Below are 13,594 nucleotides of genomic sequence, written 5' to 3'. Positions count from 1 at the left end.
TCCACCTAATCATTTTTCAATTTATTTTATTTACCTGTCATTAGTTTATTTTTTTTATAAATAAAAATGCTATATGTTGATTTCCCATTATCCTTTTAGTTGATAGGCTTTTTAGGATTTATACCTTTTTTTTTAGGGATATTATTAATGGCTATTAACTAAATCACCCATATTATCTATAAACTCTGAATTTTGAAAAAAATTTTGGCCTCAGGGTTTATATCCCTTTTTTGGCTCGTTCACATCATAAATTTATTATTGAAATATAAAAGTTGATAAAAAGGATGAGTTTGGAGTCTTTGGACTAAGATTAGTGCTATTCGGCATGAGATATATAAATGTGAATTTTAAATTGAAATCAATTTGAAATGTATTCAAGTTAATTTGAAACATACCAATAACAACTTGAAACGTACCCATTTCACCTTGAAACGTTCAATAACAACTTGAAACGTATCGATGCTAAATTGAAACGTACCCATATATAAATGTGAAATTTAAATTGAAATCAATTTGAAATGTATTTAGGTCAAATTGAAACGTACCAATAACAACTTTAAACATACCGATGCTAAATTAAAATGTACCCATTTCACCTTGAAACGTTCAATAACAACTTGAAACGTACCGATGCTAAATTGAAACGTACCCATTCTAACTTAAAACGTACCAATATATCGGTTTGAAACGTACCAAATTATCCTTTAAAAGAAGATGTACCACTAAATTCTATTTTCCAAATGTACCATGGTACGTGAAAAAGATGAAAATATGGGTAAAAAGTGTGCTAAAACAAAATGCATACCCTTTCATATGGACACTCAGATCAAGAGGTGAGCATAAAATGAAATATGAAGGAAATGAATATGACCAACAAGGGAGAACGAAAGAGGGTTTGATCAGCCGATCAAGGAAAGCAATGACATGAAAAAATTGCTAATGGTTGAAGAAGAAGATAGCACGTTAGTTACTTGTATGGTGTGGAGTTAGGAGTAAAATGCATGTTAGAAGCATAATTAGATCAGGTTTGATGTGTTAAGATTTTTAAAACTAATCTACTACATTTTAGGAGATTTGGGATATTAATGTGATAATTATTAATTAATTAATTAAAGGTACATCATAATGGCAAATCGTGTAATATGGCATTAAAAAAATGTTATTTATAAAATAAGTGGCACCTTAATTGTAGGAAGAATGTTTAATCAAATTCTTAAAAGGAGCAGATGTTTAATCCAAAAAATTAAAAAAAGAGGCGTTTATATCAAAACTACCCTATTAGTAATAGACCATGTCTGGGCATACAAATTTCATCATAACGCTATCGTTTGCCTAAAAACAAAAACTTGTGCCCTATAAGTTTGTCCTCACTTGCACATTTTTAGGTAAAGAACACATAAAACCTAACAACAATGGACGTGAATTATTGTAATCTTGGGCCAAAGAAAAGTCATTTCCATTTATGTTTTCATCCCCTCAAGAAATGGGAAATTGATAATTGACAGCAATGGCGTGTCGTGGCAGTTGAATTTCCAAAACCCAGAAATCCAGACACACATCTTGACAGGGTCTCTCTCTCTGATATACATCCATCGAAAAACGTGTCCCACGCAACAGAAAGTGACACATAAACGAAAAAAGAAGCCCACGCAAGCAAAAGCGAGCAGCAGCGGCAGGCGAACATCGATACCTAACGGTCCTCTCGTTGAACCCGAACACCGTCTCACTCCAATCCTCTCGTTCTCATTGCAACCAAACAGACACCAATTCCTCAGCCCCCTCCTTGGTCGTCCTCGTGATGCAGTTCAATCGATTCGATTCGTTCTGGGCGTTGGAGCCGATCGTCATTGTGATCCGCCGGACTAGGATTGGTTAATCGCGGGATTGGATTTGGGTATCCCGGGCTTGATTGTAAATGAGCACGCAGAGGCAGCATGTGGCCGTCCGGGACCTCGTTGAGGAAGCCAAGAAGCGGATTGTCTTTCTCGCCATTTGCGTCGTTGGCTTGTCATACCTTATGTCCTGTAAGCTCTTCTTTTTCTTCTTCTTCTGCTGTTCTTTCTTTTGGCCTTTTGGTTTTAAAGTTTATGATTTCATTTCATTTCTAATCAAGTTTTAGATTGATTTTCATTGTGAATTCATTGTCCATGTGATAATTACTGTGTCAATGTGCATTAATGGAATCTAATTTCTTATTCTCCTTTTAATTTTGTGGGAAATGTCTTGAGTAAAAAATACTTTCAATTCGAATAAGAAAGTGATCGCCTTTTCCTTGTGCATTTAATGATTTATCAAAAAAATAGTATTACCTATTTAATGATTTATCCAGTTTCTTCGGTTAAACGAGTGGAGGTTACATTATCGGTCCTGGAAATCTGGTGTTCTGGCTCATTATAATTGTAGACTGCACGCTTCAGCTGCGTTTTGTTTGACTGTTTAAGGGCATGCTTTGAAATTTTGATTATTGGTGTTAGAAGCCAGTTTGACTACTCGAGGTGCGGCTTATTATTGTTTTAATTTCAGTGACGAGCTCCTCTGTCTGGGTGAACTTGCCTGCTGCCGCCTCGTTGATTGTCATAGTTCGTTATTTGTCACTAGATTATGACATGCGAAGAAAAGCTGCAGCATACAACAGCAAGCCACCATCAGCAAATACTACTATTCAAAACAAACCTATTCAGTGGCCTAAAACTAGTCAAAAGTCTGAGTGGAGAAGGAAAGTTAATTCTCCTGTTGTCGAGGAAGCTATTGATCACTTCACCCGGCATCTAGTTTCTGAGTTTGTGACCGATCTCTGGTATTCTCGTCTAACACCGGATAGACAAGGTCCAGAAGAACTTGCTTGCATCATGAATGGTGTTCTTGGGGAAATTTCAGCACGCATGAGGAATATAAATCTAATTGATCTTCTCACAAGGTTCTTTTTATAAACATGCACAACAGGGTGCTATAAAAGACTAACTAAATGATTACTGAAGATCTATTATTTATGATGCTGCAGGGATCTTATTAATCTCATATGCTTTCACTTGGAGCTTTTCCGCATAGCTCAAGCAAAGATTCAAACGCAACAATTGGGATGCCTGACAGTTGAAAAACGAGATATGGAAATAAGACTTATCTTGTCTGCTGAAAACAAATTGCACCCTGCTTTGTTTTCTGCTGAATCTGAGCACAAGGTTTTTTTTCCTTCCTTTCTGATACTTAGCTTAGTTAATCTGTAATTTTACCTGAAGGACTGAGGTATGGTTGTGCATAACGTGCTTTCTCAATTGTGGTGACCATGTTTTCTTTACCATTCATCTGCAGGTCTTGCAGCATTTGATGGATGGCCTGATCTCATTCTCATTCAGGCCTGAAGATCTGCAATGCACTCTCTTCCGTTATATTGTCAGAGAACTACTTGCTTGTGCAGTAATGCGACCTGTCCTAAACTTGGCTAGTCCCAGGTATTCAATGTTTTAGTTTGAGTAATGTTTACTTACGAACTACTGTCGGTATCATTTCTCTTCAATTTTTTGGTGACAGGTTTATTAATGAAAGAATTGAATTGTTGGTCATTAAAATGACCAAGCCTAAAGGTGTTGTTGCGGTACAAGAGGCATCTCAGTCCAAACCAGAGGGGCCCTCAAAGATATCATCTGATCACTTTTCTAGGTTCTTAGATCCTTCTGTTACTGGTGTTGAACTTGTGCAATTAAAAAATGGTCAGTCCAGAACTGCTGTGGAGACACCTGCAAATGTAAATGGATCAAAAGATCCATTGCTCTTGGTTGATACTCAATCTTCCCGTTCGTGGAGCTCAGTGCGAATGAACTCCTACACTGGCAATGAAAGGGGTGTAGAACAGAACCGCTCGGGAGGAGAATGGGGAGATATGTTAGATCTGATGTCACGCAGAAAGACTCAAGCCCTTACTCCTGAAAATTTTGAAAACATGTGGGCTAAAGGGAGGAATTTTAGAAAGAAAGAAGGTGAAATAATTGAGCATTCTTCTGGTGGGAAGTCAGTTACAGTAGATCATTTTATGGAAAAATCTAGGCCCAAAGATAAGGAAAATGTTTCTAAGTTCAATCTTTCTGATAGAGGCATTTCTCAAAGCAATTTCCACCCTAGAGCTCATAACATACCAAGTTACTCTCGAGGTTCTTCATATCAGGATGATGATGAACACAACCACATGTGGTCGGACGATTTTGAATCAGGAAGCAGTACTGCTTATACTTCAGAAGATGAAGAAACAGACAGTGTTACAGGTCTTGATTCTCCTGGAACTAAAGTTTGGGATGGTAGAAGTAATAGAAATATGACAATTTCTCACATTCATCACCCACTTGAAAATTCTGAACGCCATATTAGGAAACGGACTGGTAAAGGGAATCTTCACTTTAACAGATTGTCTAAAACCCAGTCTTTCCAGAAAAGATCTAGACCAAGCAACAAGAAAGTGCCTGTTTGGCAAGAGGTAGAGAAAACAAGGTTCTTGTCTGGAGATGGACAGGACATACTTAAGTCTCCAAATCGAGATGCAAATATTGAGGACTCTAGCGATGATTCTGACGTTGAAAGTTTGGGTAGAATTAACAGTGGGGCAGCCACTTCTTCGTCTGCAACTTTATCTTTTGCAGATAGTCACAGCCTGAATTTTAATTCCCTGAAAAATTCTCTAGCAGTGGATTCTTTTTTCAAGTTGAAATGTGAGGTACTTACCTTAAATCTTAATAGGTTGGCTTTGGTCAGCACGCTCAATGTTGTTTTATGGTATGTTGATAGATAAAGAAAAATGTACACTCATTTTTTATTGCAGGTATTGGGTGCAAATATTGTGAAGAGTGGCTCAAAAACATTTGCCGTTTACTCCATATCTGTTACGGATGTAAATAATAATAGTTGGTCAATCAAAAGAAGGTGCTAAGATTGTTCTCTAATTTTTCTCTTTCATCCTTCAATTGTAAATGTAATTTTTCTAACGTTATAAGAAGATGAGGCATACGTCTCCATTGAACCTTTGCTTTGGTAACTCATAATTATTGTGCTTCTCCCTACAGGTTTAGTCATTTTGAGGAGCTACATCGGCGTCTAAAAGAGTTTCCTGAGTACAACCTACACTTGCCACCAAAGCATTTTCTGTCAACTGGTTTGGATTTAGCCGTCATTCAGGAACGATGTAAATCACTTGACAAATATGTGAAGGTTAACAACTCAATCTTGCTCTTGCTCATTTTTGTTTTTCATAAATTATTTGATTTTGAACATGTTTGTCAACTTTATTATCTAAATGTAAAATTAAAATTTGAATATTCAACCTTACTGTAATTAAGATTCTGTCTGGCCCCTCTATATTCCTAGTGTGATGCCAATGTTCTTTCAATGCTTCGCCACAAACTTCTAGGTCACCTTTAGCTGATTAAAACTCATTCAGCTGTACTTTGAGTGGATTAAGAACATGCACATGTACATGAGTGTTTATTGACTGGAACATTGATTTGTATTGGGTTCCGGAGGTAGGATCAAATTAGAAGCTTTTGGGGAAAAAGATAGTTCCCGGAGGTTTTGGAATTTCAAAGGACATTTAAATTCCAATTTTAAAGTTAAGCTTCCATTTCCAGAATTTTGGAAAATTCTTTAGATCCTAATATTTTTTGGAAGTGTTGGAATTTACGAAGAATCAATGGAAAATTCTTGGTATTGTTATAAGTTGGAACCACTCTGACAAAGACATTAAACAACTCTCAACTCATAATTTTTAACTAGAGAAAGTGACTTAATTCACACAATAAAAAGTGAGAGAAAGAACTGGTAATGTAACCAAAACATTATTTCATCCTAAATATTAAAAAAAAAAAAAAAAAAAAAGCAAACCATTAGAAGAATAAACATTCAAACATGGGCAGGAACAAAGTTGAGACATTGAGACTTAGATGAGATAGGAAGAGTCCCCGTACTTCTCGAATATAAGGATCAGGGATGATTGGGTGTGTTAAAGTTGTTAAAACATGCGCGTGAAATGAGGACATATGGAGTAAACATGTTACACATGAAGAATGTTTTGAAGTTCTCAGACCAAGGGTGTTTGGAATTACAAGTTTTGAGTTTCATTTTGTGATGGCAAATTGGAAATTTAGGACTGATTGTGGTTTGAATCAAAATGTTCAATCCGGATTATGTGGAATAATTCCACTCTATTTAGCAACCTTGTTCCTTTTTTCTCTGGATAAAAATATTCATGCCTTAAGCTTTTATTTGCTCATAAACTCTCATCTGGTGTTCTCAGAAACTTATGCAGCTTCCAAGAGTTTCAGGATCCATTGAAGTTTGGGACTTTCTAAGTGTTGACTCCCAGGTTCAGTAATCTTTTTACTGATTTTGATAACAGGGGAGGCAGTTATGATCTTTGAAAATTTACGAGAAATACTTATCCTTTTTTATCTTTCAAATGCAGACTTATCTATTTACAAATTCCTTTTCTATAATCGAAACACTGTCAGGTAAATCAGTTATATGCATAAGTTTGAATTCGTTTTTTCTTGTTTCCTTTTTCTTTCTCACTCTAGTATTCCTTGTTCGTTTGGGAATTGTCTAGTTGACCTAGATGATAAGCCATCTGAAAAGAGCAAAAAGGTTTCAAATATGGATGGGCTGGTGACTGATCCGTTCTTGACGAGGGAACATACGGGTAATGGAGTTAAGGGTTCTGCTTTACAACTGAAGAATAATGATGGGTTAAGAGTGAACACAAAAGTTTCTCATTCCCAGGTAAAAAGTCCTGGTAAAGAAATTGGAAAGTCACTCATTAATTCTGGCACTGATTCAGATGCTAGAGCAAAAAAAGGTTTATCTTCTGTCACAAACTTGGGTAAGACCATAAAAGGAAGAGAGGAACAAGAATCTGAATCGTTTCTTGATACTGATACAGTCCCTACACTTCCTACAGAGGTAAAACTCTAAGCGCAATTTGTTTTTATAATGTTTTCCTTTCCTGACATATAGTGAGTTTACAATTTGAAACCCATATGTAGCTGTACTTTTAGAATAATTCAACTGAATGAGGTGTCTTTTTTGATGCAGTGGGTACCTCCAAATTTAAGTGTTCCCATATTAGATTTGGTAGATGTCATTTTTCAGCTCCAAGATGGTGGATGGATCAGGTATTTTGTAAATATGATTGCAGAATCATTCCCTCTTGTCTTATTGTGGTGTTAAGTTGAACAAGCACAAGTGGTAATATCATTTATATCTTCTGAACTGATAGGCGAAAAGCTTTTTGGGTGGCCAAACAAATACTACAGCTAGGGATGGGTGATGCCTTCGATGACTGGTTAATAGAGAAAATTCAACTTCTGCGCAAGGGATTGGTGGTTGCTTCGGGGATCAAGCGTGTTGAGCAGGTACTTTTTGACGTCATTTGCTTCCAATGAGTTTTCGAAAGCTCACATCAGAGATCTAGTAAATTTACTCTAATTTCTTCATCCTGTACTTTATAAAAACTCTGATAGATTGAGATTTGGTGTTTTGGAAGGTTTACAATATTTTAGATCTTGCGACTTTATTCAGTTTGCAGTTATTATCATGGTGATGGTTAAAAAAATTGCTTAGGACCTACGTAGTTCAAATGCAAAGCAGTTGGTGACAGCATTTGTTGTGTGGCCAACATTATATAATTTGTCATTTGCTTTAGGAGTAATATGAGATTTGTTGAATATACCATGCAGAGTGATTATGTAGGCTTACATTAAATATTTGGTAGATTGAGATTTGGTTCTTTAGAAGGTTTACAATACTTTTGCATTTGCAACTTTATTCAGTTTTCAGTTATTATCATGGTGACCGTAAAAAAGTTGCTTAGGACCTAAGTAGTTCCGCAGTTGGTGACAGCGTTTGTGCGTAGCCAACATTATAGAATTGTTCATTTTCTTTAGGAGTGAGATGAGATTTGTTGAATATACAATGCTAACTGATTATGTAGGCTCACATCAAACCTTGAGGGTTCTTTCAATAACACTTTTTCTTCTTATATTCAGTTAAAGAAAGAGAGGGGAAATATATTGAAGAAAGGACAAATAAAGAGGAGAGGTGAGAGAGATGAATTAAAAAAAAAGCATGGTACACAAAACTAAAAGTTGAAAATTATTTAAAACCATTTGAGTTTTATTTTACAAACCACACACTTATATGTATTTGCACCTTTCTCCCACACTCACCTCATCTTTCTTTTTCCTTTTCCTTCTTTTTCTTTTTTTTTTTAAAAAAAAAATTTTAAATGCTCCTAAAGGGACCCATAGAGATTTTAGTTCTATCTATGATTCAACAAGAACCCATATGATAACTTAGTGTTTTCAGTTTTTAGTTATTTTTAAGTTAAACAGATAAGAGGGTAAAATATCTGGGAGAAAAGAGGGGGATGAGGTATGACCTTATGAGAGTTGTGAAGAAGAAATGAGGGAAAATACATGAAACTAAAACCAAGGAGTACTTCAAATAGTTTTAGCTTATTATTGTGGAATGTCCCATATCCATTTTTCTCATCCCTCCCTCACATTATCATCTTTTATTATTATTATTATTATTTTGTCCATCTTTAACTGAAAAAATAAAAGCCCAAAACCAGAATAGCATGCGCAATATCATTTAAAAGAAAAAAAATTCTTAAGAACAATTTTTAACAAGACTCAAAAACTTGTTTGGTATAAAATTCAATTTTTTTTTTTAAGTATTCACAATTAAAATAATTAAAAAAAAAAAAGATCTGGCGTGAGAGCAGAGAGAGGAGAGCAAAAGAGGACGGAGAGAGAAGAGAACTGAGAAGAGAGAGGAGAGAGAAAGATGAGAGAGAAGAGGAAGAGAGTGGAGAGAGAGAGAGAGGAGGTAGATAAGATAGAGAGAGAAGGATAGGATGCAGAGAGTGGGTTGAGTTTGGAAACTCTAAAACCTGACTTTTTGTTTTTTTAATATATAGGCTATTTTTCAAGTTGGTTTTGAGTTCAATTCTAAATAAAGCCCTGCCAAACAAGGATTCTTGGCTTGAAACTGAAAAACTGTTTTTGAGTTAAAAAAATTGGGTTCCAATTGAATACCAAACAGGCCCTAAATATTCCCTACTATCAAGAGTATCGAGGGAAAAAATGAAACAACCTGACTGATGCGGGAGCCAAGTCCAAAGAATGATAAGTATCCCCATCCACGTATCAAGCACCACATAATTGAGAGTATACTTTTTGTGCACAATTTTTTCTTTTTTTATGAACGGAGACTATAGGTAATAAAATTTAATCATGTATTTGAAGTCTCGGAGCCTTATGTTCATTGTCTTTGGATCTTTTTACGTCACCTGATATGTCTTCAAGTTTTTGCTTTTAGAATCTTTATTAGTTTAGCTCTTTCGACGTTTCGTATATGTATGAGCCCTAAAAAGGGTACCTTGTGTACTCTATAGTAAAGTGAACAATAGATGACATTAAAAGTTCTTCCGAGTCCACGACACCTTTGGTGCTAGGCCGTAATTTCTAAGTTATTCAAAATCTTTGCAGCTTCAGTTAGTTTTTGTTTTGACAATAATTTTAAAATGGAGGACTTCAATGCTGGTGTTAATTTACTGTTAACATGATTTTAACAGATATTGTGGCCTGATGGAATATTTATAACCAAGCATCCAAAGAGAAAACCGCCACAGACTGCCAACTTATCGCAAAATTCACCTCAGGGTCAGAAACCTACAGAAATTTCATCACCTAGACTTGACGAGGACCAGCAACAGGAGGCAGATCGATGCGCAAAGTTTGTCTATGAACTAATGATTGGTATTATTTTTTGTCCAGAAGAACTCCTAATTATTCTCTGTACTTGCCCTCAGTATATTACATCTTGTGTCTGATATTGGAAATGTCGATGGCATACTCTAATTTTCTGGTTTTAAATGTAGATAATGCACCTGCTGCTATTGTCGGTCTCGTTGGTAGTAAGGAATATGAAAAATGTGCTAAGGATCTCTATTACTTTCTTCAGGTAATTATTGTTTTAAGAAAGTTAACAATGCTCGCATCTTTCGTCTTTCCACCTGTTTTGTCCTGTCTGGATTCTTTTAGACAGTTGTAACATTTCTGTTTCCTTGCACAGTCATCTGTTTGTTTGAAGCAACTCGCTTTTGACCTTCTTGAGCTGCTGCTTCTGACGGCATTTCCGGAGATGGATTACGTATTAAAGCAGTTGCATGAAGAAAAGCATCGATTTGGCGAGTTTAAAGCGCAATAGTGGGTCGTCCTATTTGAAGGTAAGTTTAGATATAGACTTTTCCTCCTGAGGAACGTACCTGCAACTTGATTCTGTTGCCTGCTCCGGGTTTTTCACAACCGATATTCATTCATCGTATTGGCGGCAAGGGCATCAAGTCATTGTCTTGCCTGAATTTTGTACAGTAACTTTTTAGTCAGAACTTGAGGAAACTCAATGTAAATCTTGGGATTAGTGCAAATTTACAGTACACCTCAACTCTTTCTTTGAAAAAAAATAAAAATTCCGATTATTGACCAGCCAAATGGAGTTTGTGTGCATTTAAATCGAGTATTAAGCACCACATAAGCACCCTGGTAGCAGAGCCTGAAAACCTACTTCCATTGTATTTTGCCATTTTACCGATTTGGTATGGTTTGCTCAATGTTGGGATATAAGAAGAATTCATTATTTTTTAAAAATTCAGTCAATGAGTTCATTTATCAAAATTTTCAACCAACATTTTACCGAATGGTTATTAGCTTTAAGCTTATTCTTAGGTACGACCTCCGCGACTTGATTTTGATCTCATTTTGCCCTTTTGCAACTCAAAATGCGCTACTGTACTGTCTGAAACTCATAGTTCGCTTCACTTTGCCATTTGAAACTCAATTTTGATCCTATTTTACCTCCTGAAACTTGAAACTTATATTTACAAAATTCAAAATTTGCTCCACATTGTCTTAGATCTATTAATTTCTTATGTGAGTTTGATTTAAGTGCGCCAAACTAGTCACTTTTTTATTTTTATTATTATTAATTTTTTTTTTTCATCTCTTCAATTTTTTTTTTAAACTTAATATTCTCTAATTGTTGAATGTTAATGCATAATGAAGATTTATAATCAAATTTATTGCACATGTGACAATTTTATTGAGTGTTGATCCCGCATACGTTTCAAAAGGCGACCTATAAGTTTTAGGGAGAAAGGAAAGTTCACAAGTTAAAGTAGAACGAATTTTGAATTTCAGAAAATAAAGTGATGATTTTTTGAGTTACATGAGAAAAATTGCGATAAAAATAAAATTTCATAAAGTATAACTAAAAATAAGCATCTTTTTAACCACAGCGATGGGTTATTGCAGGGGCTGGGAGTTGAAATTCCGAGTGAATTTAATAAACAAAAGCTAGATCATCGACAAAACTCGAAAACATTTAACTAATCCTCATGCAAACATAAATAACAAATTACACTTTGCATTCCCCAAATAATCTCAGTTGGTTTGGGATGTTGATCTACGTAGTAAAAGCAATAACATGTTGATTCTATATTAACCACGAGCATCAGCAACCTAAAAGCATATACGATAAAATCAAGGGAGGAAATAGTTCCCGAAGCCGGTGGAGATTTTTTTGGCAACTGAGAATGATATTCCAAGACAAAGATGCCAAAACGTACAGGGAAAGCCTACGAGGCAAGCAAAAGCTAACAAAGCAAAATAAACAATGTTGAGGAGTACAAGAAGGACGCAGCAACCATGCGAAACGTCGCCCCCTACATTGTTCAGCACATGCACCAAAGAACATGAGGGTCGATCACCCCAAATAACATTACACATCTCCGGATTGTTTGCCAACGCAAGAGAGTCCGCTGCAGCATTGGCTGATCTTGGAACCCAAGACCAGCGACAGTTCTGAAAGACTTCTCCATCTCTTTCACTCTCACCAAGATTGGAAAGGCCTTCCAGCAACCATCCTCCATCGAATCAGAAAGGCATGAGATAGATTCAAGGGGGTCCGACTCGAAGACAACAGATGTAAGCCCCAACGAGAAACCCACCTCGCAACCCCGAAGCAGCGCCAAAAAGATGGCCTGCATATGAAAAAAGATGGGTGCAAAACCTACCATCTGAATCATATTCAATCCCTATCGGCGATTAGAACAGACTATTATCACGTCAATGCCATGCCCCAATCTCAATCGCATTCAGGCTCACCAGAGGGACTGGAACAAATGACCAGCATTTCAGACACAACCCAACCCAAAATGGAAAATGCAGTTAGATTATCCCATCATACAAAATGAACTCCGATCCTAACTCTCTCAGAGCAACATCGCTTATCAAACATATACCTAAAAACCCCAAAACACAACAAATTCAAAGACATCACACATCATCAAAACATTACGTGATTATGAAGCGCAAGTGACATTAGTCTCATCCATACTTGTCCACCACAAAAAGCAACTAATATTTAAAGAGAAGATCACAACTAAAGCAACATCCATCAAAAACAATAACAGCGTTCATATAGAACTTGTCCAGAATCATAATCGCTTTCTAAAGCTATAGTTGAGTACCCCAAGTTGCAATCAAAACGACCGCTGAGAAGACTTAAGCATTCGCGGCTGCTCCCTTCTTACGTGGTGCAGCTTCGGTACCTGTTCAAAACAAAATTCCCAATATGAAAACAAATTCAAGCACAAAACTCAAACCGAGGAAAACAAATGAAGAACAAACAGAGCAAGACCATAAAAATCCCACAAAAAATGATCTGATTAATACCTTCTCTGAAGCCGCTCTTGAATCTGCGAGGCACATTGCGGAGATACCTCATCCTTCCTGTTCCAGTGGTCTTCCTTCGGATTGCCTTTTCACTCCAATTGTCTATTTTTAAACATACAAAAACCATAAAAATTAAACCATAAAACAAATAATCCTAAACAAACACCTTTCTGCTGAAATGACCATCAAAATCCAAAATTCATTTTCTGGGTAATCATAAATCTTAACAAAAATGTGAACTACAACTTCAAATCATCGAACCAGATTCATAGCAAGACCAAAAGATATCGATATATATATATATATATATAGAGAGAGAGAGAGAGAGAGAGAGAGAGAGAGAGGTGAGAATACGTACACTTCCTCTTGCGGGCAGCAGGGAAAGCACAAGCAGAGCACCTACTCTTCTGTAGATGGAAGCTGCGGCGGCCACACCGGACGCAGAGGGTGTGGGTCTTGTTCCTCCTCTTACCGAAACTCCCAGTTCCCTTCCCCTGTTTTCGTATTATGCACACAGAAAAACAAACGCAATCAGTTCGGTGTTACACATGGAGCGAGATCTACCATAACGGACCACACAGAGACGATGAGAGGGAGAGAGATGGAGGTACCATGGCTGGGCAGAGAGAGAAACCCTAGCTGGTAAAGTAGAGGTCTTCAAGCCAAAGAAGTGAGCGGCGGAACGAGGAACCTGCGTATGTGGAAGATAACTAGGGTTTTAGAGTAACTGGTGGAGTGGTCAGCCTGGGCCGGCGTGTCTCTAGCAGCCCATCTGTGTTTGGTTTTGTCTATCTTGGGCTTTGGCTTCCAAAATTTCCAAC

General features: G+C 36.6%; 2 protein-coding genes across 4 annotated transcripts; one reads left to right on the top strand and one right to left on the bottom strand.

Moving 5' to 3' along the window:
- The first annotated feature begins 1,763 nt into the window (after positions 1-1,763).
- Positions 1,764-10,532, top strand: LOC103944871. 3 transcript variants are annotated; one of them, XM_048587172.1, is made up of 16 exons: positions 1,764-2,024; positions 2,524-2,917; positions 3,002-3,179; positions 3,310-3,449; positions 3,529-4,702; positions 4,808-4,908; positions 5,049-5,193; positions 6,275-6,343; positions 6,443-6,488; positions 6,584-6,676; positions 6,815-6,936; positions 7,069-7,148; positions 7,253-7,388; positions 9,614-9,797; positions 9,920-10,002; positions 10,114-10,532. In XM_048587172.1, exons 1-16 carry the CDS (start codon positions 1,916-1,918, stop codon positions 10,246-10,248), a joined length of 3,189 nt encoding a protein of 1,062 aa, XP_048443129.1. In that variant the 5' UTR covers positions 1,764-1,915; the 3' UTR covers positions 10,249-10,532. The 3 variants fall into 3 exon arrangements, with proteins under 3 accessions (XP_048443129.1, XP_009353624.2, XP_048443130.1); XM_009355349.3 differs by having other exon boundaries at positions 6,584-6,936; XM_048587173.1 differs by lacking the exons at positions 9,614-9,797; positions 9,920-10,002; positions 10,114-10,532 and adding an exon at positions 8,022-8,236 and having other exon boundaries at positions 6,584-6,936.
- Positions 10,533-12,381: 1,849 nt separating this feature from the next.
- Positions 12,382-13,544, bottom strand: LOC103944872 (60S ribosomal protein L37-3-like). The gene is made up of 4 exons (XM_009355350.2): positions 13,385-13,544; positions 13,132-13,267; positions 12,774-12,875; positions 12,382-12,649 (listed from the first exon to the last, which is right to left on the bottom strand). Exons 1-4 carry the CDS (start codon positions 13,385-13,387, stop codon positions 12,603-12,605), a joined length of 288 nt encoding a protein of 95 aa, XP_009353625.1. The 5' UTR covers positions 13,388-13,544; the 3' UTR covers positions 12,382-12,602.
- Positions 13,545-13,594: the final 50 nt, after the last annotated feature.

Source organism: the organism of the source record quoted next, unplaced genomic scaffold (genome assembly GCF_019419815.1).
Source record: "Pyrus x bretschneideri cultivar Hongxiangsu unplaced genomic scaffold, Pyrus_bretschneideri_v1 Contig26, whole genome shotgun sequence".
In the NCBI taxonomy this organism is placed as follows: Eukaryota; Viridiplantae; Streptophyta; class Magnoliopsida; order Rosales; family Rosaceae; genus Pyrus; species Pyrus x bretschneideri.
The sequence above is the reverse complement of the archived record's forward strand: the minus strand, read 5'-3'. Positions and strand labels throughout refer to the sequence as shown.